Below are 25,254 nucleotides of genomic sequence, written 5' to 3' on the forward strand. Positions count from 1 at the left end.
CTTAAACTTTGTATCTTATAAAAAGTAAAGTCTCTAAAAGTAAGAAAAATATCATTATATTAAATGGCAATCATTATCCTATTCATAGATTAAAAGCAACAACCCTAACCTACCCTAGGTCACTTTCCTAATTTGTATCATTTTCATTTTTTCACTCACTTTATAAATAAAGTCGGTTTTATATTGTTAAATTAGGTTTAAAGTCTATTTTTTAATATTCACATGGTATCATCTTAACTACAAGGTTCTAACGGCTACTTACTCACATAATCTCAAACTTTTAGAACTGGCTCTATTGCATGCTGTTAATGATAAATATCAGCTAATCTACATCAAGTAGAGATCATTCACTGATTCACTATTTTTTACTTTAGTACAGAAAACATGCGTGTCTGGAAGATTATATCATACAGTGCTCTTTTTTACACGGAACATTTATAGACATAAAATAATAATATTATTAAGAAAAATAAATAAGAGGAATCAAAAACAGATATTGATCATAAGCATCCCATTTGTTTCTACTTGAAAAATAGATGAAGGAACAAGAGCAAAATTAATTTATATACCACATTTGAGCATTCATCTATAACTGAATTAGGAATATTAAACCCAGAACTTCCTTGATGTAAAATTTTGATATTTACATCTTCATGGATGTATGGAAGTATTGAGCACACATCTGTATGAATAACTAGTATTAAAAGTTATGATGAGAAAATGGACCAGATGAAATAATCATACATGGTTAATCCTTCCCACGTTCTGTATGACCTGCTAAGAAAATTATTTTATAGAGAAGCTACGGAAAGGATATAACAAATGTGTTTCACCAGTAATCTTTACAGGAACATAAACCTCCTTTAAAATGATGGAATCTCTTTGCATCTCTAGCAATAATATATCTCCCAGTAAGTAAAGAAACAAATTTTATCCAACTGTGGCAATCCCCACAAACTCTAAGATTCTTAAAAATCCTGATAGTAGTAGTCCTACCAATAGTCTTCCATAAAGCAAAAGCTATTGCCAGTTTTTCACTATGATAATATAAAGAACTCATTTTCTTCTCTTCATCCAAATCCTGCAACACAAATCTGGTATCAGGATTATAACCCAGAATTTTGACCTTCTCTATTAATCCATGCAACATTTCAAAAATCTCATGAGCTCTTGGGTGAGACAAATCTCCAGCCATAAAAGTATGCACCTCTCTATCAATATCAAGCCAACTCATTGCAGGACTTTTCTTCAATTTCATATCTCTTATTGTGCTTTTCGTCTCAATCACCTGGTTCCATTTCCCAGAAGAAGCATAAAGATTTGACAAAAGGATATGTGTTCCCCCATCCTCAGGAGCAAGCTCAAGGATTTTTCTCACAACTTTCTCTGCCATTTCTACCTCTCCGTGAATCTTACATGTGTTTAGCAGTGTCCTCCATAGTACTACATCTGGATTTCTCACTTCCTCTATCAACATTGCAGCTTCCTCAAGTCTCCTTGATCGCCCTAGCAAATCAATCATACAAGTAAAATGGTCTCTTGTCAATTCAATTTTGTGATTATTCCTAATGGAGGAAAATATTCGGCATCCTTCTTCAACTAAACCTGCATTGTTGCATGCCACCAGAATACTAATAAATGTCACACCATTTGGCACAAGTCCCAATTTTTCCATTCTTTCAAATAGCTCAAGTGCTTCGTGCCCGAAACCATTTTGAGCATAAGCATAGATCATTGAATTGATAGCAACTACATCTAACTCAGTTAAAACGTCAAAAACATACCTTGCGTTCTCTACATTTCCACATTTTCCGTATAAATTAATCAGCGCTGCACCTGTATACTTATTTCCATCCAATCCTAGTTTCATGGTAATGGCATGCATCTGTTCCCCTACTTCAAGCATTGCAAGGCTCGAACATGCTTGAAGAATACTCGACAATGTGAAAGGATTTGGTCTTATCAAACAACGAATCATTTCCCTGAATATTGACACAGCAGTCTCCTCTCTCCCATTTTGCACAAGCCCCACCACAAAAGATGTCCATGTCACCTGATTTGCATAATCAAGCAGATTAAACACCTTTATAGAATCCTCAACCATGTTGCACCTTGAATACATGGTAAGGAGAGAAGTCTGTGAAGCCACAGATTCCAGGCCAGATTTAATTACAAGACCATGGATCAACTGACCATTAACTAAATCCCCTAGATTACCACAACTTATCAAGATGCAAGCAAGTGTATACTCATTAGGCTTAACACCTCTATAGACCATGTCCTCATAAACCTCTAAAGCTTCCCCATCAAGACCATGTTGAGCATAACCCACAATCAATGCTGTGAACAACACAACATCTTTCTCTAAAACACGGAGAAAAACCGAATGGGCATCCCTCATTTTATCAAACTTAGCATACATATCAACAAGGGCACTAGCAACAAACCCATCCTGGACCTCCAAACCCAAAACCACAGCCAACCCATGAGCCCTCTGGCCATGGCGTAGGAGACCCAACTGTGAAAACGCCTTATAGATGGCAGAGAAGGTGTAGGCATCGGGTAAAACACCCTCCACAAGCATATTGCCATAGAACTCAACGGCTTCTTTGCACTTCCCATGATTGATATGAGAAGAAATCATGGAATTCCAAGTAACTATGTGTCTGTTGGTCAATTCATCGAACAACTTGCGTGCCTCAGCAAGGCTGCCGCATTTAATGTAGCCATCAATGAGCTTGTGGCCCAAGAATGAGTAAGAGAAACCGGATTTGATGACTTTGTTGTGAACTGCTCTGAGGGTAGTTAACGATTTTGTGTGCGCGCATTGGGCAATAAGAGAAGAGTATAAATTCATATTTTCATGCTGGACATTTTTATTATCTTCTTCAATGTATTTTTCAAAAATGTAATGAAGAAAAAAGAAACAACTTAAATTCAGGCTTATCCTCCACAACACTATTCCTATGTCTTTGGCATTTCTCAGTGTAATCAAACTAAAAAACGTAAACTTCCTCCCTTTATTTGTTAGTGTTGGTTTAAGATATTTTATAGAAAATAAAAAATGCAAAAAACAAAATAAGATATTTATACGATTTTCTATTTCATTTCTACATCATAGTAAATACACACACATATACATACATATATATATATATATATATATATATATATATATATATATATATATATATATATAAATTGAATAAAAATCTAAAATATAAGTGACAAAAGAATAATGTTCTTTTAAAATTTGAAAATGGAAAAGAAAATATGATCTTACTTCTATATCTTTAAAACCTAAAATGTATTTAATTATTTTCTCATTTAATAAGCAAGAAAATTTGTAAAAAATACAAGATTACTAAACTTGGATTACATTACTATAAAAAGTGATTTTTTAACGTCCTACCTTTCTAAATTAGTTTCTTCCAAAGAGTATGTCTTTTAATTACAAAAAATAGTTCATTTTAATGTGTAAATTCAGAATTCGTACTTTGAGGAGTCAATTCTAAAATGTCATTAAGAAGAGATTAACTAGAAAATCCAGTCAGAATTTTTTTCTTTCATTTAAAAAACAGGAAGGAGAAATTTTTTGGGGGAAAAATTATTTGTAAACAACAATACAATTCAGAATTAGACTCCATGAAAGATGAATTTTAAACATAAATAGTGAACAATTCTATTTATGTAAATAAAGGGAACAGTACGCTGTTTTAAAAAACAGTGTTATTTTGATGAAAAAATAATCTAAAAAAGTAAAAAAAAATCTAAAAAAGTACAAAACTTTGTGTATTTTAATTTTAATTATTCCTAATAAAATCTAATTCTTAATAGTTTATAACTAATAAAATAAGATATGATAAACAAAACATATTACCTCAATAAAATATATATATCTATATATATAATAAAGAATAATTTAGGGTTTTTTTTTAAAAAATCCTTATATCGATTAATTATTAGACGTCAAAGAAGATTTTTAAGTAATATTTTTGTCAGAGATGTTTCAACACCTAGTCCTCATCTGCTTACACAATAAAGTGATCATCGTAAAAGAAACAAAAACACCAAGAAAAATAACAAGATAAACTAATGTGCCAAAACGAGTTTTCATGAAACAAACATAAATATATTATCACCCATCACTTATACATAAAAACAACCATATCACATATAAAAACTCATTAGAATCAATTATATGGATACATGTCATTGATATCGGAACTCATCAGAGGTAAGCACCTGCGGTGGTTTCTAGGCTCTATAGAACCTAATATCAAGAGGTTATCACCCAACTATTCACAAGATTAATTTCCTTCGCGCCTAGGACCAAACTCTAATCCGCGTAGACTAAAACCTCATGATACTTTTCACAACATAACCCATTTTATTCTATTTGAGTTAATGTTTATTAGAGCTTCTGGATACCTTCTTATGGAATCTCACATGTCAATGCATACACTAAAGTTATCACCACAAAGAATTTCTCCTTGAAATTTCTTCAACATCATCACCACACATATCCACAAAATATCATTGTCTCAATAAATCATCATAATACTCATAAACATACATAAAGTCTATTTAAGTCTATCTTAAATAGTGAAAGAAGAAAAACAAATCCAAAAATACACATTAGTGCTCAAAGGTGATGATGCCCTCGCTAGACTTCTCGCAAAAGATGACGTTCAATGCCATTACTCTTGTAAAAAGTTGTGCTCAACAACATCTTTCTTCTGCTCAGTGTCTTGGAACTAAATTGCTCAAGACTTGTAGTGCAAGATGGCGTTAAGCAATGTCCTATTATCGCTTAGTGTCAAAGCATTTGCAAATTTCGGCGCTTAGCGATACAAAACTGACGCTCAATGACCTCAAGCTAAAATGCTTTCAGACCTTCACAATAAATTGGCGCTTAGTGCCAGCTGCCATCGCTCAACACTATGTGAGATATCAACAAATGAAATTATGTGATTCAAAGAAAATAAAACTTGTTCAAACAGTCAAATTGATATTCTCTTCTTAGTACTTTGGTCAAAAAGCAATTTTTAATGTTAAGGCACAAACCAATTAACTCAATTGTTCAGATTCTAAGTTCCTTAATCAACACAAAAGTAACTAAGACATTCAACATGACAAATATTCAAAACAAACCAAATTTGGCAGATTAAATATTTCATTATACAACTTAATCATGAAATTACAAATTTCAAGATATTTATAATTTAAAAGCAATGCAATTAGCTTTCCTTATCATACCAACAACTCACAAACCCTTAATCAACGAAACTCCTCACAACTTGCAAGATGTTTTATCTATACACATAAAAACATCACAAGAATGATATGGACATGCTCATCACTAAAATACGCATGTAAATAGAAGAAAACTCACATACAGCAGAAAAAGACCAAGAAAAATTAGCTGAAACTCAACTTATACGAAACAAAGAAAATGATTAGTCCAAATTAAATAACTCGTCACAAAAATCAATCATACAGTTTCGATTCTTCAATCACACCAGTAGAAAGAAAAAAATCTTAAAAATATTAAAATATTTTAGAAGAGTAATTTATAAAACATTGAAATTCTATTTCTAATAAAACTACTTATATTAAAATCTTTTTAATATTAAAATAATGAAATCTCATTATTTTTAAACCACTGTCACTACTAAAATATATTTTTTAAGTGTTTCAAATAAGATTTTCTGAATTGAATCACCTAAAATATCAATTTTGTTTACGTCTTTACAAATAAAATTTTCTTGATTGTTGTAAGTAACTCGTTATTTAACTCATTTTTAATTAAACATGATAAACAAATTAATAATTCACTTAAATAACAAATAAAATTAACCGATAAAAACTTAATAAAAATTAATATTCAATACTTAATTGACCAAACTTTTTTAGTAAAAACTAAATTCAAAATAACTAAATTTACAAAAAGAACTTACAACTTAATTATGTATGACGAACAGCAAGAGCAAGTTGACTCTCCGAGTACATTGTAGCATAGGAAATACAATGGAGAATGGTTGAAATATCATATGCTGGTTATCTTTTAGAATAAGTTTACCAATTCATTATTCATTTATTTGTCAAACAAAATTAAAAGTCATCCTTTTATTCTAATTTTTCTTGTTTACTCAAACTCCATTAGAAACTAGGAATATAAAAATATATAAAATGAGTCGAGAGGAAAAGGGATGAGGATGAATAGAATATAAATGAGGTGTAGGAGAAAAAATTTACTGTGATGAAGCTTGAATTAAAAGTGAGAGTGGGTTCGTAAGAGAACAAAATCTGTGTTTATAGAGCGAATACAAAGGAGTTAAGCATCATGATCTTTAAGGAAAACAGTGAATCCATATTAACAAGGTGAAGGTTGTTTTGTTTGTCTGTCGTGTGAAACATCTATGTACACCATTCATTGCACCAACTGATGATGAAATGCTGCTTTTGGTCAGCTTACTTGGCCCGTTTGAATAAAAGCTTGAAGCAAGCTCTGTGCTGCAAAGGTTTGATCAGGTGTCCCAGATATCACAACTTTCCCTCCACTTGTACCAACCGATGGATCATAAACCGTTACAGTTGCACCTGAAATCTGCTCCCAGAACAACACTCAACACATTAATGCCAACATCATTGTAAAACCATTTCAGCAATCTTGAAACTTGGAACATTGTAACCACAGACAAGACTTGTATTGTTTTCTGAGCACTAAAGTACATTAGGTCAGAAAAACATGTCAATTAATAAATATATACGAGATTTCCAAGTTAATCTTTGATAATGGCCAATATATTTACCATGGAGTCAGAGTTCCCTGGCCAGATATTATCAATAAAATGTATTTCCTAGGAAAGTTATTGATCAGAGACATCATTTCATCAAATTATTAAAAATCACATTGTTAATTAAGAAAACGTGAATATCCAACCAGAATTCACCTCAAATTATAATCTTTGTTAAGGAAATAATTAAGCACCTGTCTTATTCGATCCAGATTGCCACCATCTTCTCCATAAACAGAACCAAAGACATGTTCAGAAACTACTATCTCCACAGTAGTATTTGTCACCGTCGCAAACATGTTTCCTCTGCCAAAGGTTTTTATCAACCACAGGATGTGAGAAATATCACATGACAAAAAATGTTTTAACAAATTTAAACATTTTGCCTAACAAGCACTTTGTTGCCTAACAACTTGTGGTTAATATATATTATGGCATTGGGTTCAAAGTCAAATAATTGTGAATACTAAATTTTTACGTTAAATTATCCTTTTTCCATTCCTTTTATTTATTATATCATTCAATTTGATCTATTTATATAATTTCATCAATTTACATCTATGAAATACTCTTTTATCTTTTGCCTCGACACTGAAAATAGTTTGGGCTCAGATATAAGAACTACCTTAAACATTTTTCAAAAATTTAAAGGACCAAAATTAATAATAATAATAATAATAACTATAATATTAATAATAATAAAAAATAAGTTATATTTATGTAATATTTAAACAGTTGTTTTTATTTATCTTAAAATTGTGTTAGAAAAATTAAAACAGTAATAAGAAAATAAAAATTGTTTTATATCCTAGTTTTAATCAGTTTGGATTGATTTAACTGATTCTTACCAGTTTTGAGATGAGTCATTGAAAGATAATAATCGATGGATGGATTGATTCTTGGTCAGACGGGTTGAATTGATTAAAAAAGTTATTGAAATAGGAACTTGACAAACAATAGATCAAGTACTTGGAATAGAAAATACATAAAAATAAATAAAATGATCACAAATATCTTATAAAAGAAAGTATGAAATAGGTAAGAAAAATAAAATCAAATTTATCTAGTTAGCAAAAACAATAAATTAGTTAAATAAAAAGATAAGAAACAAGAAATTAACTCTTTTTATCCTTCTTTTACTATTATTATTCAATTAAATCTTTCTACTTCTAAAAATGCTCGATGTTGTCCTTCCATCTAAATTGATATTAACATGTTAACAAAATCAAATAGAAGGACAATATAATTTTTTTAAAATAGAACGCTTTAAATATAGAAAGATCAAATTAAGTTAGATAATGAAAATTGAAAAAGAAAACCCCCTTATTCTACGTGTACGTATACTATTAATATGCCTATCTGCTTCATTTCTAAGCCCAGTCCAACATAAGATTAATCTCTAAAAGACTACCATGATACTATCACTTTCACAAATAACACAACAGCTCTCTCTAAATAAAATTTATTGGGCCAGAAACAACCTTCTACTATGTATCAAATGCCCCCCAACTTTTGGCAAGAAGAAGAAGAAAAAGGTGAAAAATAACGCCAAATAAACTTGGAGTCCATGCGGCATTATACTAACCTTCCACGTTCCAAATTCTCACTTAAATCTGTATGCATGTCTCCATTTTGTGATACTGTTTTAGCATGCAACCCTGCATTCTGCAAATATTAGAACTCCTAATCAATCTCCTCTTATGAGTTTGGAAGAATGAAAAGCTATAAAAGAAATTGGAAACCAATAAAACACAAAGGAGGAAGAATACCCGTCGCGGAAACCTCCCAGAAGGATAAGCAGAATTTCCTCGGGCAAAAAAAGGTTTACCCTTTACAGGTTCCTTGTTCACTTTCCAATTGGATTTCGGTCTTGCTTCAGCAACCACCCCATTCGCCGAAAGATTATCTCTGATTCTACAAGTGATTTTGTACAAGGCATCTTGTACACATCTGTACTCTCCAGTGATCTGCATGAAAACTCTCTAAGTGTAAACTTGACTAGAAGACAGTAACAAAAGACTGATGGAGCCATAATAAGAAACTCAGTCTATTCTGAGTGCTCAAATGCCTCAATCCAGCACAACAAGATAAGATATTTGTTATCAGTTAAGTCCCAAGTTCTCAACCTATGTCGGTACACGAAAGCATCAAACAACACCAAATACTAAGCAGATAGAACAAGGACTGGAAAGTTATTGCAGATTAACTATAAACTAAATACAATCATACAAAGGAATGCGCTTTTGTTGAAAGTAATAGATATTTTCCACATATTTATACTGAAATGCCTTTACATAAGCGGATCACAGATTCTGGCCAAGTATACATTTGTTAACTGTCTTGTACTATATTGGAGAATTTTAAATTGAAATCTTTGCATCAGAAAAAAAGTGTTTATTTTTAAATGAAAGGACATCAGCGTATGGAAACAGAATCGGGATCTAAAAATTATCAGTAGCTAATGGCATCAGGTAAATAAATTTAAACCCTTAAGAGATACTTTAAAGAAAAGTCAACTTGAATTGTATAAAATTAACAGGTGTACCTGTACCACCGCATCACCATCTGAAGCGCCACTAGGAATTGACTCTCCGTGCAAAATTTGTAAATCAGCCCCAGTTAGTTCTCTCAATTCTGAAATCACCTGACCTTCATTGCTGCTGAAGCAGTTTACTGTGCTTGCTGCAACTAGCAGCCTTGCAGTTACAGGTGATTCCATACTAGATACCGGGAGAAAACCCTTTCCAATGTGATCTTCAATAATTCTAGCAAAGACAAGAATAACGGCATCTTGTGCAGGAGAATTACAAGATTCAAGGTTCTGCTAAATCAACAATACAAATTATGAAAATCCAAAAATGTGTTTTCAAACAGATCTATCAAATGTATATGTCGTTGCATGAACACACATGCACATGAAAGAGGGAATACAAAACTGAAAACACTATATAAACATGAGTCAGTAGTGGCATGGTGCATCATTCTCATGTGACTGACCTCTACAGCAGAAATGGTGACAATGCGCTCGGCAGACTCGCTTAAAGGAGCTGTAAAGATAATAGAAGCACCTGTTTTGCTTTCCAGAGCTCTGACTATAGCCCCTCTTTTGCCAATCACGCTCCCAGCTACATTATTAGAGCAAAGGAGTCTGAACACAACTTTGTGCTCTGCTCCTTTTGTGTCACTGCCAGATGTTTCATTAGAGTTTGTGGTCCGTTCATATACAGATAAACCTTCCATGGAGGTTAACAATGAATTAAGGTGAGGAAAAAGTTCAGCATTGGGATCAGAGGATGATCTATCAGAAGAGCTAACAGTGGGTGTACTAGAAGAAACAGAAACTTTTGATAACGGGGGACAATCTTGAAGACAGTGAGATACAGCAATCAGCGCTTTCTTTACAGACAAAAGGCCACCAGTTATCTGTCAATCAAACAAGCTCCCAGATAAAGAAAAATACTTCCAAATAGTCATTGCTCAATGAAAAGTCTAAATTCCGAAGTTCATTAAAAGAAATCCAAAACATTAAACTAGGATCTATGATTCGCATGTTTAGATTTGTGCTAGACGATGAAATACAAGCTAATCTAATTTTAAATAAAAGTTCGTATTTTTATTTCACATTCAAGAATCGATGTTAGATCCAATGTTAATTCTAAATTGAAATAATTCTAATCAGCTTTTGAAAGAAAAAAACTTATACTAAAAATCAATTCTAACTTAATTTTAAAATAGCAACATCTACGCATAAATCCTATCAACTTCAAAGTAAGTTTAACCATCAAAATCGGTTTTACAATGATATAACATCTTTTTGTTGACATTTGGTGCCCCAGTTAAAATTCAGACAAACGTTGAGCACTGGATAAGGAAACAAAAAGTAGAAAGTATTACTGAAAGATAAAGAAGTATATTTATTATATCAGGAATATAAACATGTAGTAATAGAAAACATTGATATAGGACCCAAATCATATGCAGAAATTGCGGGCATACCGCATTCGTCTATGCAACAAAACACGTGTTCTCTCATGGTATCAGATGAAATCGAAGTGCAGGAAGTAGGAACAGAACAAAGAAGGTCGCCAACGTGATAGAGATTTTGAATGACAATTTACTTACTGGGAAAATAAATTCAGTGTTGACATTTGGCAGAGAAGCAAAGTCACAGATCAGATTCCATGAACTCTATTTTCGCATAAAGCGCGTCAATTCCCCCATGATTTAAGAAAACTCAATCCACTCACACACACACAAGCACACATTGTAGCATGATTTTCATTCTAAAAGAACAATAACGAACGCGTTGACCAAAAAAAAGCACAAATTGTTACAAGAAAAAAAAACTCACTTGAACTAACTCCTCGTCTTTGGCGGCGCAATGCGGAGGCGGGCAAACCCTAATTTTGGCACCACTACTGTTCCTAATGGCGGTGATGGTCTTCCCTCCTTTGCCAACAACAGCACCAATCTGCGAAGTGTGTGCAAGCAACTTGGAAAAGACCTCGCCGTTAACGGCTCTGTTAGAATTAATGCCTTTCTCGGCCTCCAGCTCCCAAACCCTCTCGAAAACCCTAACGACGGCTTCCTGCGCGTTGGAAACGTCGACCTCGCCGTCGCCGAGCTGGAGGCCCTTGCGGGGCGAGAGGGAGCCGATGACGAGGATAACGCGGTCCTCGGCACTGGCGGTGGAGTCCTCGCAGTGGATTTTGCAGGCGGTCTCGCGGCGGAGCTGGGAGACGATAGAGCCGGAGCTCCCGATGAGACCGCCCACGATGGAGGCGTGGCACACGAGGCGGAACGCGATCTGCCCCGGGAGCACCTTGAAGACGGGACGCTTGGACCGGTGGGGGTTGGCGGCGACCGTGCGCTTAGACGACGGCGTAGTTTCGTGGTGGTTGCGGTGATCAGCGTCGGAAGTGGTGGGGTCTTGCATTGCGTGGCTTAGTGGTTCCAGCGTGGGACCTTGTTTTCATGAGTTGGCATGCGTGAGCAGAGTGAGTCACTTGGATCGGAAGGAAGGGACAAGGAGAGTGAGGAGTAGTACAAGAGATTAACGATTCTTTTGCCACTGATTTTATGGAATGGAAGCATCGCGGAAGAGGTTCAAAGATGGTGGACCTCTTTTTACTATTTTTTATTCATCTTTAGTTTATGTTAATGCCCTAAATAGTGTCTTGTAACTGTTGGAGTCGCCCTGAAATCAACCCAATTCTCGAGGTAAGAAAAAGTGCTTCCATTTACTGATTCGAATCTGAATCTGGAATCTCCACTTTAAAGTTCGTTGTTTGCTTCCTTCATTCTCTGGGTTTCATCCCATGTAAATTGGTGTTTTACTGTCAGAAGGAAAATATTTTTCTCATTTTTAGACACAAAAAACATGATAACATTCCACACGAAAATCTTTTTTGAACACGTAAATTATGACACGAGAGAAGTTAAGCGAAAAAACATTAATATTAAAGCATGCATGATGTAAATGGATAAAAGAGATAAGAAAGTTTATAAACATTGGAGCTTTGTTCGAAAAATATTTTTTTACTTTCTCCCATATTAAGAATAAAATTTTTAGACAAGAATATATTAATATTTTATTGAAAATTAAGAATATAAAAAATATTAAAATTATAGTTGTATGGTATATGGGATAGAACGAACTGTCAATATTCACAACTGTTCAACATTCACAACCGTTCGGTCTGCTACTTTTGTCAACGATCAAAACAGATCAAATGTTAGATCGGCACTTAAGTTATTAATGTTGGACTTGCACTTAAGTTATTATAATTGGGCCAATGATATGGACAAGGGTGTTGCTCCCTCCACCACCCCAAGTGCTTCTGTACCTCCCCATTATTTTCTTTTATTCTAAAAATACTCTACACATCCCCACTATTTTCTTTTATTCCAAAAATACCTTATACCTCCCCACTATATTCAACAATCTTTCTCTTTTTCTCTCCACATTAATGGAGCATTCACATGGCTCAGATTTAAACTTGTGATATATTGCAAAATTTTATTTACACTTTCCCTTAGATAAGTTTGATTCAATCTTATTTTCACTGTTCAATATATTTTTTTTCTCTTCAAATTACTTAATAAATGGTAAAATTTTGTTCTAAATTTCTAGAAAAATGTTTATATATGTGTGTTTTTTTTTACATTTAATATCTATAATTTTTAACATTATATTATGTTTTAACTTACCGACATGTTTGACTCAAATAACTTGAATAAAGTATTTAATTTATTAGATAAATAATATAAAAATATTATTAAATACTTAAAATATAAAAGAAAAGTTATTTGTTAAAGATTTGGAATTTATTTAGTTCTTTCGTCATTATAAAGTTAGTATATAATAATAATAATATATTATTTACTATTAATATTATGTTTATTATTTTGTATTTGCATCTAACTTTTAGGTTTATAAAATGGAAGTGGTAGAAGCACTAATATTGAAGTTTCCTCTTAATTTTATATTTGCAATATATCACAAGTTTAAATCTAAGTCATATGAATGCTTCATTAATGTAGAGAGAGAAAGAGAAAGATTGTTGAGGATACTGGGGAGGTGTAGGGTATTTTTGAAATAAAAGAAAATAGTGGAGAAGTGCAGAAGCACTTGGGGTGGTGGAGGGAGCAACACCCTATGGACAAATAAACAACTGATAAATTAATTAAAGATATTGATAATTGATTGTAGGATAAGAAAGTTGTTTATGAGTAACAGACCGAATCTAAAGTTAAGCTTGTTTTATTAGACCTATGCCAGTTTAGGATCCATGAAATAACTTATAAATAGAAGGCTAAGCCGCAAAGGTAAGCAGATTGAACTAATTATGAGTACTTACTCTATATTGAACATTATCAATATTATCACACCAGTCATTGACTTGAGGGTCGGAGTGCCTTTTGTAGGTATCCTCCCCACGGCCCGAATAAGAAGAAACTTAGAGCACGGGATTCAGAGGTCAGAATATAAGAAGACTACGATAAAAAAATGTGTGTTTCTGGGCCCAACATATGCAAAAACATTTTGGCGTCCACCGTGGGACCGAGAGAGAAGTAGAAGAAACCCAATGATGACCACGGGAAACATGGAGGAGCAACAAATCACCAGAGAGTTGATCAGAGATATGCAGACACAGATGCAGACGCAAGTGCAAGCACAATTGTTGGAGATGCAACGGAAGCACGAAGAGGAGATCGGGGCACTGAGAGCAAAACATGCTCATGCCGAACAGTCTGTTCAATGTTCGACGTGTACAACCCAACGGGATCGCAACCGCGATAACGGCCAGGAGGCAAGTCGTAATCAACAACCATCCCACCACACCAACCCGAATGGTCAGGAAAGAAGGGAAGCAAATAGTGGGATAACACATAACCCAACGCCTCTACAAATCGTTCGGCCTACCAGTTTGCTTCCCTTCATGGTGACCATCATATAAACTCCAATGCCGAAAAAAAACTCCTCCTACATTAGATAAATATGATGGCTCAACTGATCCAGATTATCACCTCAGGATATTCCTTAACGCAATGACGTTCTACACAAAATAGCGACTCGGTCATGTGCAGGGCTTTCTCATTATCACTCAAGGGGAGGCATTAGCATGGTACAACACCCTTCCCCCAAATACAGTGGATTATTTCACTACTGTGCAAGCTCTTTTTGAAAGACAATATGTGTCCAGCTGGGTACAATAGCTATCGTCAGTGGAATTGGTGAACACTAAACAAGAGAAGGAAGAAACCTTGAAAGCCATTATGAAAAGGTATAATGAGACCGCACGACGAGTTAAGGATATCAATCACATTTTCATCATCAGCAATTTGCCTTCATGCCTAAGGACATGATCATTTGCTGAAAACTTATATGTGTGACCGCCTAAAACTATGGACGAACTCCAGGAAAGAGTTGTTGAGTTTATTTGTATTGAAGATATGAGAAACTCAAGGAAAAAACAACAGTAGGAAGATTCTATAGGTGGGAAAAAGAAGGAAGGAAAACAATTGTTTGACAATAACGACACAAATGGAGGTCCTCCTTAGAGGGATTTTCCTCAAACACCCACGTTTAATCATTATACAGCTCTCAATGCACCCAAGGCAAGAATTCTCGAGGAAGCCCTTAATGTTGCGCTTCTCTCAGTCCGAAAAGATAATACACCTAAAAATGCAGATGAAACAAAGCATTGTCGATATCATTAAAACATGGGGCATACTACGGAAGAATACACAACATTAAAAGATGAGATCGAAAAACTTATCCAGGTGAGTTATATTCATAAGTATGTAAAGGAAGAACGGGCACAAATAAGAAGCCCACTAAGGAAGAACTCCTCACGTAGAAGTCCCGAACGGTCGTATCAAAAAGATGAACGAAGACAGAGGCAAAGTCGTAGCCGCAGTCACTCTCGAAAACCGAGCGGTGAAGGAAGTCCCCAATGCACTGTCACTCTCGTTCACTAGGAAGTTCCCAATAACTCCTAGGTCGAAAACCGAGCGGTGAAGGAAGTCCCCAATGGACTATTACTCTCGTTCACTAGGAAGTTCCCAATAACTCCTAGGTCGAAAATCGATGATGAATGTTCTCAATGAACTTTCACTCTCGTCCACAAAACCCAAGGAACGTTCTACAAGAACTCCTAGCATCAACCGAGCGATAAGGAATGTTCTTTGTGAACTCTCATCCGAGTATCTTCAACCAAACAGTCTCGTTTGCTTGGTCGCCTCACCTTATAAAATGGTGCAGATAACATGATTTTATATATACGAGCCATTCAGCCAACTTTGAGCAAATCGCTCAGTAAGGAACGTTCTTCGTGAACTCTCACACGAGTTTCTTCGATCTAGGGAATGTTTTAAGAGAACTGCTAGAGTCTGCCTCTTGGCACAGAGAGAAATGAAGGCTTAAGGCACATTGAACACGACCTCCCTAAATAGCTTATCATAAGTCCTATAGTTAACTATGGTTAACTCGGACTTGGGAGACATATGCATGGTATATGGGATAGACCGAACGGTCAACATCCACAACCGTTCGGTCTGCTACTTTTATCAACAGTCAAAACAAATCAAATGTTGGACCGACACTTAAGTTATTAATGTTGGGCATGCACTTAAGTTACTATAATTGGGCCAATGGTTTAGGTAAATAAACAACTGTTAACTTAATTAAAGATATAGGATAAGGAAATTGTTTATGAGTAACAAACTGAATCTAAAGGTAAGTTTGTTTTATTGGACCTATGCCAGTTTAGGATCCATGAAATAACTTATAAATAGAAGGCTAAACCGCAAAGGTAAGCAGGTTGAACTAATTCTGAGTACTTACTCTATACTGAACATTATCAATATTATCATGTCAGTCACTGACTTGAGCGTCGGAGTGCCTTTTGCAGGTACCTTCCCCACTGCCCGAACTAGAAAAAACTTGGAGCACTAGATTAAAATGTGAGAATATAAGAAGACTACGGCAGAAACAATGGTAATTTTGAAATAAATGAAGTTGTTTTTGTTATTACTCACAACAATTAACTAAATGATATATGGAGAATCAAAATAATATATTTAAAATTTATAGAAAAAATAAAAACATATTAAATACAAATAACATATAAAGTTATTGTTTCAAACTATTCAACTCAGCAATATTGAGTTAATACTATTTTTTTTCAATTTAAATAATCATATCATTTTCAATAAAATTATTTTCTATTTTATTTTATAATTTTATTTTGATAATTTTAATTTGATAATTTTAATTAAAAACAATAATCTTTTTGTTGAAGTTGTAGAAATAGTAAAAATAAAACTAATTAAGCTATCATAATAAATGAGAAAAAAAGAATGATTGAGTTTGTGTTTAGTTTTTTTTTTCTTAAAAAAATGAAAAAAAGTAATAAATCAACACAAACAATACCTCGTAAGATAAAGAAAGAGAAAAAAAATCTTAATAAATAGTTTTATTTTTTATTGTTTAATTTTATGTTTCATTATTTATTAACATCATGCTTTATAAAAAGTTAAAAATTTAATTAACTTATTTATATAAACTTTATTTTACATTAAGTAACATCTTAATTAAGAATGACAATAGATTTGGTCCTACATGAATAGTACATACCACCCATATTAAAAATTTGTACATGTTACACGTTCTACTACTTGTTAAGATATTTGCATAAAAAAAATTAGATTTTTTTTCAATCTGCGATACTCATTAGATACCTATAATTATTTAAAAAGAAAATATTTTATGAGCTTTTAAACGAAGTCTAAATTAAATTTTAAGAAATGAAGATAATAAAAATGAGCAAAATTATAATTAAGTTTTAAATAATTATTTAAGTGAGAATAATCTCACATAAAAGTAAAACAAGTTTTAGGCACCAAAAGGTAGAATTTTAAAGGAGAAGATAAATTAGTTAGGTTTAATCATTCACTAAGTCCCTATTTTTGCATGGAATCTCAATTTCGTCCCTTTCTTTCTAAAAATATCAATTGGGTCCCAATTTTATGAAAATTGCAACAAATCGATCCTTTCCGTTAAATAGTGTCAAACGGCGTTAAAAAAATTGATGAGTGGATGCTGAGATGACGAACGAACGCTCGTCCACCAGCGAACGAACGCTCGTTCACCAGCGAACGAACGCTCGTCCACCAGCGAACGAACGCTCGTCGACCACCGAACGAACGGTCGTCCAGTGTGGAACGAACGGTCGTCCAGCAGTAAGAGGTCCACGAGCGTTCGTTCGCTGGTGGACGAGCGTTCGTTCGCTGGTGAACGAGCGTTCGTTCGCTGGTGGACGAGCGTTCGTTCGTCATCTCAGCATCCACTCATCAATTTTTTTAACGCCGTCCAGCCAATTTAACGGAAAGGATCGATTTGTTGCAATTTTCATAAAATTGGGACCCAATTGATATTTTCAGAAAGAAAGGGACGAAATTGAGATTCCATGCGAAAATAGGGACTTAGTGAATGATTAAACCAATTAGTTATAACACTGCAGCCATTATGAGCGAAGAACCAATGACCTCGCTTTGAAAATAGAGTACAAAGGTCACAGCTATATGTAGGTATGAGATATGTTGAACATATGACTTTCCAATTCTTATATAAGGGAACGAATGTGTTTGACAGGAGAAAGGAGAAACACAAGTCTGTCTACATCTCTTCAATTATTGTACCATCTAGTTGAGTTTGTGTTTAATTATTTTTTCTTTAAAAAATGGAAAAAAGTGATAAATCAACACAAACACTAACTCATAAGATAAAGAAAGAGAAAAAAAAAATCTTAATAAATAGTTTTATCTTTTATTATGTTTCATTATTTATTAACATTAATTTCTTTATAAAAAATTAAAAATTAATTAATTTAATTTACAAAAACTTTAACATGTCAATTAGTAATGACAATTTGTGTCGAACATGAATGATATCTACCCGTTATCCAACTTAAAAATGGTACATGTTATCCGTTTCATACTCCTTCGATATTTACATAAAAAACATTCACATGTTTTTTAAATCGCGAATATCCATTGGATACTTGTGAATATTTTAAATATATATATATATATATATATATTATGAATTTTTAAATGAGGTGCAAATTAAATTACAAGAAATAAAGATAATGGAAAGAAGTAAAACTATAATTAAATTTTGAAATAATTATTTGAATGACAATAATCTCACATAAAAGCAAAACAAATTTTAAGCAAGGTATAATTTTGAAGGATAAGATAAATTAATTATAACACGATCATGAGCAAAGAATCATTAACTTTGCTTTGAAAACAAAGTGTAAACTCATGATTTTCTAATTCTTATACTATGTACGTAAGGAATGAATTTGATGAGAGAAGTGTAAGAATGTATCTACATCTCTCCAATTCTTATCATCTAATTAATAAGTTTGAGGAGAAAGCTGAGAGTCTATATACATCTTATAAATTAGGTCATCCAAACATTAGAAGTAACTATAATATTTATATGTAAATATTAGCAAAAATGACATGTTTAGATAAAACTTCATTAACAACTTAAACTTAATAAAGATAAAAATGTAATTTTGATATCTAAACCTAACCTGCTTATGAGTAAATATTAAATTACCCGTTTCTTGCAAGTACTTTTTGCCTCCGAATACCAATTTTTACTTACATATATACGGTGGACGCGAATATTTTTTTGTTATCTTAATCCCAACGTATATTTACCATAATGTAGAATTAACTAATACTTAATCTTTTTATATTTCTACTGTTTAAAAGTTCACTTATAATGAATTTGAATGAAATAATTTAAAAAGGTAATTTATATATTTAGTAGATTTAAAATTTTCTTTTACGTAAAATAGGTTATTTGAATGAAAAAAAAAAATTTCATATAATTAAAACAATAAAATTTGAATTTCACTAGAAGGAGAAATTAAAATTTCATATAGTCACTCTCACTTTATAAATATTATATAAACATGTATATTGAAAATATTAAATCGTTAAATATTATGTTGAATATTTAAATTTGACTAATATTTTTTTTTGTAAATTTTTATTATAAAATACATATTTTTAAAGTGAAATTACATCTTAAAAGCAAAATTAATTACTTTATCCAAACTAAAAATTGAAATGTAAAATATTTTAATTACACAAAATATATAGAAAAAAAATACAAGTAATTTAATATATTTAATTTTCCTTGTCTAAACAATATTAGATTACATATTAGAATTGATAAGTGTTTTAAAATAATAAAATTGAGTATTTTAATTTTAAAATAAATCAATAATATTCTACAGTTTAGTCATCTCTCTAAAACTCTTTTTTTGAGTTCTTTTTCCCTTCTCTCTAAGATTTTTTGACTCCTTAATCATCTCTTTCATGATTAGAAAACATTTAGGAGATCACACAAGTGCATTCTTAATCATCCACCGATCAATTTCTATTATAGAGCAAGTAAGTTTTAACTCCGTTTTCTTTTCGCTATTAGTTTGAGGTTATGCATATGGGTACTTCTTGCATGCGTCTTTTGGTTTCCTTTTCTAGTTCCTGTTGATTAGAGGTTTTAAGGACTCTCTTTGATCACAATTATGTGTTCTGTAGGCATTTTTAGGATTTCTTGAGCTTGAAACAAGGTTTGTGAGTTGTGTAGAGCTGTGATGATTCTCTTTAAGGTAAGGGAAGCTAGTGTTTTCTTTAATTTTGAATCAAGGAGTGTGAATGGTGGTTGTTATTTAGAGATTCTGATTTTTGTTATAATTTGAAATGATTGTTTTAGTGATAATTATGTTTAATGAATATGTTTGATTAATTGATGCATGTCGTCATGAACGATAGTGAATTGGATTGAATGATTGTTAAAAACAGTAAAATAAACCCTAGATTCGAGGTCAGGCTGCCTCCTAAGAAAAGGACAAGAGGGGAGATGAGAAACTTTTTTCCTCCCTTTCATTCAATGCAGAATAACCAATTAAAGGAAATGCAGACAGAAGATTCCTCTCTGTTACGTGGCACTCAGGCCTTACACAATCATAACAAATATAACAAACTACTTCTAGAATTCTCTAAGGTAAAGGAAATGGACCAATCTAAGAATGGATAAAATTAGACCACCCTACAGGCCTTCGGGTCATTGTTTTGGGCTTACTGTTCCCATATGTAACATTACCATCTCCTTTGACAATGAGACGAGAAAGGGCTGGTGCTTAGCTGAATCCAACCTGATTCCAGCATCTTCAAAACCTAACGCTCAATTTCGAATTTCTGAGCATGAGGGTATTTATAGGGTTACACATTGACCGGTTGGGCGTGAGAAAATAAGGGAATGACATGATCTGTAGCTCTTGAGGGGGGGGGGAGATGGGATGGTTCAGAGAAGAGTGTAGAATACTCTTGAAGCAGATGTTGTACTTGAGGATTAGGATGAGATGGAGAAGAGTCTGGAAGATGAGATGGACGAACCGAGAGGGAAAAGAATTGGGTCGATGGATCGGTGTGGACAACCCGCTTTAATTGATGAATGGAAATGGGAGTGGGCTTCAATCCCGAATCGCCTCGCAATTCAATAATGCAATCATTGAAAACGAATTTCATGGTGAGAGCTTGATAGTCCCTCAAAATAGACCCTAACTGCTTCAACCATTGGGCTCCTATGACCACGTCGGCACCCCCCATGTCCAGGACATATAAATCCAATGTGAATGAATGACCCTGAAGAGAGAGATCTATCCCTTGACACACATGTGCACATGTCAGTTCCTCTCCGCTACCAACCAAAACCTTCAAAGGAGGTGAAGGGAAATAGGCCAAGCCTAATAACTAAGCTACTTTCCTTTGAACAAAATTGTGGGTACTGGCCCCATCCACTAAGACACTGATCTAATGAGGCCCAATTTGGCCCATAAGTCGCAACGTTTCAGGAGCCCCAATGCCAGAAAGGGCATGAAGACTGATTTGGGCTGACTGATCTGGGTTGTCGACCCTTGTCCCCGACTCGCTATGGCCCAAAGCTAAAGAGGCAAATTCAGAGTCAACTTCCCCAACAGGGTCAGTCTCTTCAGCAAAGAAAAAAAGAATACGAGCTGGGCAACGATGTGAGCATGAATACTTTTTATCACAATTAACACAATGTCCCTTCTCACGGCGGTCTGCCATCTCTACTTTAGTGAGTTGTCGGTAATAGGTTTTTTGCGTGGGGGAGGGTAGAAGGGGGGGAAGGGGTTTCGCGAGTTGTGGTTGAATAGGAGAAGTAATTGTGCGGATGAGCTGGGGGAGGCCAAGGAGATACTGATTTCGCTTTCTGAACACGGGTGAGATCCTAGTGTTTTTCTTCACGCAACCTTGCTAATCCGACCGCATGCGATAGTGTTGGGGGTTGTTGGGCCACCACCTCGCGGCGGATCTCCGGTTTGAGACCTGAAATGAAACAACTCAAAAGGAAGGAAGGAGGTAAACCTACCACACGATTTGCAATCGCCTCAAACTCTGTTAGAAAATCAGAGACAATGGTGGTTTGGGCGAGCTTGAAGAGTTTGTCTCGTGGATCTTCGAATGTCATGGGAGCAAATCATGTTTCCAGAGCTTGGAGCAGGTGTTGCCATGAAAGGATCTGGCCGTTGCGATACATCTTCTTCGGGGGTATTGTGATATTCGAAGAATTGTGTGATTTTGAAGATCCATCCGAGTGGGTCGGTGCCATCAAAGTGAGGCACATCCAGCTTCAGGAAATGACGTTGTGAAGAGTTAGTGTCATTGGAATGTATGTGGTGAGGTGAAGGAGAAGGGGTGAGGGGGTGAGCTTCAAGGTGAGAGATATGTGTGTGGATGTCGATCATTTGGGTGGAGAAAAGAGACATTTGTGTGAGCACATCGTCCAATTTGTCAGAGAGATTTTTCAAACGTGTACCATCAGCCATTGCAAAGGTCAATGAAAGCACCAAATGTTAAAAACAGTGAAATAAACCCTAAGAAAAGGACAAGAGGGGAGATGAGAAACTTTTTTCCTTCCTTTCATTCAATGCAGAATAACCAATTAAAGGAAATGCAGACAGAAGATTCCTCTCTGCTACGTGGCACTCAGGCCTTACACAATCATAACAAATATAACAAACTACTTCTAGAATTATCTAACGTAAAGGAAATGGACCAATCTAAGAATGAATAAAATTAGACCAACATGCAGGCCTTTGGGTCATTCTTTTGGGCCTACTCTTCCCATATGTAACAATGATCTTGTGAATGTTAATGTTTTGAAGTATGATTGGTGTAAAACTAAGGTAACATTTAGAAGTAAAGTTTGGACTGTGTTAGAAGATAGTTTTTGGGCAAAAATTGGGGTTTTAATAGGTGAGTTTTAGAAATACTAGTCTAAGTGAAACAATAATTATCTAGGTTATGTTGTATGGTTAATTAGAACTTGTTTGAGTTGTGAATTAATAGATTTGTGATCTAGAATAAAGTGGTAGACAATTGGTTATGTTTTGAATGGTTTTAAGTGCATTTTTAGAGGTTTGAAGTAGTGAAACAGTAGGTCTAAGGTATATTGGAGGGTTTGTGGTCTATGATTGAGTCATTTTGGGCTTGTTCAGACCCCTAAGTTGCTTAAATGTGAGCTAAAACTTGTAGAATAATTTATGGTCTAAAGAGTAGTGTTTTAGTTGATTTTGAGTTGGAACTCAATGACGAAGGGGTTAACTTGGTTATAATTAGATTGTTTATACTTGGTTAAGTCTATTATAGATTAAAATTTCAAATGACAGTGGTAAAAATGTCTAAGATAGGTCAGGTTCGGTTGGGAGGGTGCAATTTTTGTAGAATTGGTGTTCTGCAAAATTAGGGCAAGTATTAGATGGTTCTTGCAATGGATTTCAATTGCTAGGCGAGTTAGTTCGCTGGGTTTGTGAAGCTCACTATTTTGGCTCTCACTAGGTGAGTGAAGGATGCTCACTGGGTGAGCATATGCTCGTTGGAAACACTATTTCTGGCGTTGGGCGAGTGGTTTTGGGTTTTCTTGGATGTTTTAACTTCCTTTCTTCTATGTGCATGGTTTTAAAGGGTATTGTTTCTGCTGAATGGGACCCGGGAAAACTCCTGCTGCCTCCGCCCGGAAACACTCCTCCTCAACCGATTGGTCCTTCGCCCTTCGCCTTCCTTATGCTCATTCTCAGTATAAGTGGGGTGACCTGCAAGAAACACTCTGACGCTCAAGTCAGAATTGGTCTTTGCAAGTCTATGTAATTATAAAAAAAATAGAGAGTTTACCTTCTCCTTCGATTGTTATTTATATGATTTCAGAGAATATTACCCATTAATTTACCTCTTAATGGCTTTCAATGCTAATCTTAAATACTCGACAACGACCGTTACCTCATTAATTACACATTCATGAGCATTCAACCGCTGTCTCCAGCAAACAGTTTCAGAAGCTTGCCCGATCGGACATATAAGACTTAAGAAACCCGATCAGACACATTTGAGCACGCCCGATCGGTTACTCCGTCCTCGGTAGTAACACGTATGATGATTTATTTATTGTTCAGTGGTATGGTTTGGAATATATGATGGTATGGAATTGAGGTTAATAAGAGTTCTACGGAGAATTTTTAATGGTTGTATCAAAGTGTTGTTGGTATGAATGTTGGGAGCTCAATCTTTAGAGTTATCCTAACACTCTAATGATCGTTTATTCTTAATTAGAGAGGAGTGATACTTGTGGTGAAAGTAATAGAAGGTCTTAGTCTAGGTGCTCTAATATGAGCTAAGACACGAAACAAACTAACCTTGTGAGTGTGGTACGGTGAAACCCATTAACAATGACTCTACAGAGTAGTAGAGGTCACCACAAGTGCATAACTCGCCATAGTTCGACATTGATACTATATCCAGATAGTCCAGTCTAGGTCTTTGACATGATTAAGATATTTGATTTACTTGATGTGAAATATGATGTACACGAAATGTTATTATGTTATGATTGGATCTTTTATCACCAGTTTACCCTGTTTTGTGTGTTCTTGTTTTATTGTTCTTATGAAATTGATTATTGAGCAATGATTATGTGGTAGGTGTGAGCAGAGAGAGATAATATGACTATAGAGTAGACTTTAGGTGGACACGAGATGTATAGTAACTTTAGTACATATATATAGTGATTATGTTTTCCTTTGATTGTTTTAGAGAACTAATCTTGTACATAGTTTAAACTTAGTAACTTGTATATGGAGTTTGATTTATAGTTATGTTTAAATGACTATAATAAAACTTTATATTTTCATCTGCTTGTTAGCTATTCTATTGTATTAACTATGTGATAGTTTCTGTATAATATTAATAGTATTTGAAATGAGAGGTTACAATTTAACATGGAAATAAATAAAAAAACGAAAAATAGGAAAGAATGCTAGTTTCAAATCTATCAAATTTTCTATTCATTTCATCTTCTTAAGTTAAATTCTTAGATTCAAAGAGCGAGAAGACTCCGTTGCTTCTATATATATTTATCTCTTTTGATAATTATTATTTATATTTTGCTTAAATTTAAATGCAAATTATACTTTAAATTAGGTAAAACCTATTTTGCTAGCAAACTGCAATATTTGAAAAAAAGAAATGCTTATCGTCATCTTTTGACTTCAAACTTTTCTAAATGAATACCGTGCTCAAACTTTTATTAAATTTATGACTTGGTTTTATCAAGGCTTTGAAATCCCAAAAAGTGCTCTATTTCCTGAAGTTTTACACAACCCTGGTTGTTGTGCTTGTAATTTTCAATTTAGTTATTGTATTTTGTTAAATATGATTGACACAATACACTCTGATGCTTAAGTCATAATTTTTTTTTCTCTGTAAATCTTTTATAATTCAACAATGGTTCAAAGTAAAATTTATCTCAATAGTGACAATTGCGCCTTAACTTTGTTACTTAATCCAG

The 25,254-nt window shown here is 34.0% G+C and overlaps 2 protein-coding genes across 2 annotated transcripts; both read right to left on the reverse strand.

The window, feature by feature from the left end:
* Positions 1 to 539: 539 nt before the first annotated feature.
* LOC124846019 (pentatricopeptide repeat-containing protein At5g65570) lies at positions 540 to 3,005 on the reverse strand. The gene has a single exon (XM_047323233.2). The coding sequence runs from the start codon at positions 2,855 to 2,857 to the stop codon at positions 830 to 832; it is 2,028 nt and encodes a 675-aa protein (XP_047179189.1). The 5' UTR covers positions 2,858 to 3,005; the 3' UTR covers positions 540 to 829.
* Positions 3,006 to 6,241: 3,236 nt separating this feature from the next.
* LOC148196357 (KH domain-containing protein HEN4-like) lies at positions 6,242 to 11,971 on the reverse strand. Its single transcript, XM_088094913.1, has 7 exons — positions 11,152 to 11,971; positions 9,798 to 10,223; positions 9,346 to 9,621; positions 8,570 to 8,767; positions 8,386 to 8,465; positions 6,995 to 7,106; positions 6,242 to 6,610 (listed from the first exon to the last, which is right to left on the reverse strand). Exons 1-7 carry the CDS (start codon positions 11,734 to 11,736, stop codon positions 6,470 to 6,472), a joined length of 1,818 nt encoding a protein of 605 aa, XP_087951039.1. The 5' UTR covers positions 11,737 to 11,971; the 3' UTR covers positions 6,242 to 6,469.
* Positions 11,972 to 25,254: the final 13,283 nt, after the last annotated feature.

Source organism: Vigna umbellata, chromosome 7, assembly GCF_029865625.1.
Source record: "Vigna umbellata cultivar VRB3 chromosome 7, Vumbellata_1.0, whole genome shotgun sequence".
NCBI classification, from domain to species: Eukaryota; Viridiplantae; Streptophyta; class Magnoliopsida; order Fabales; family Fabaceae; genus Vigna; species Vigna umbellata.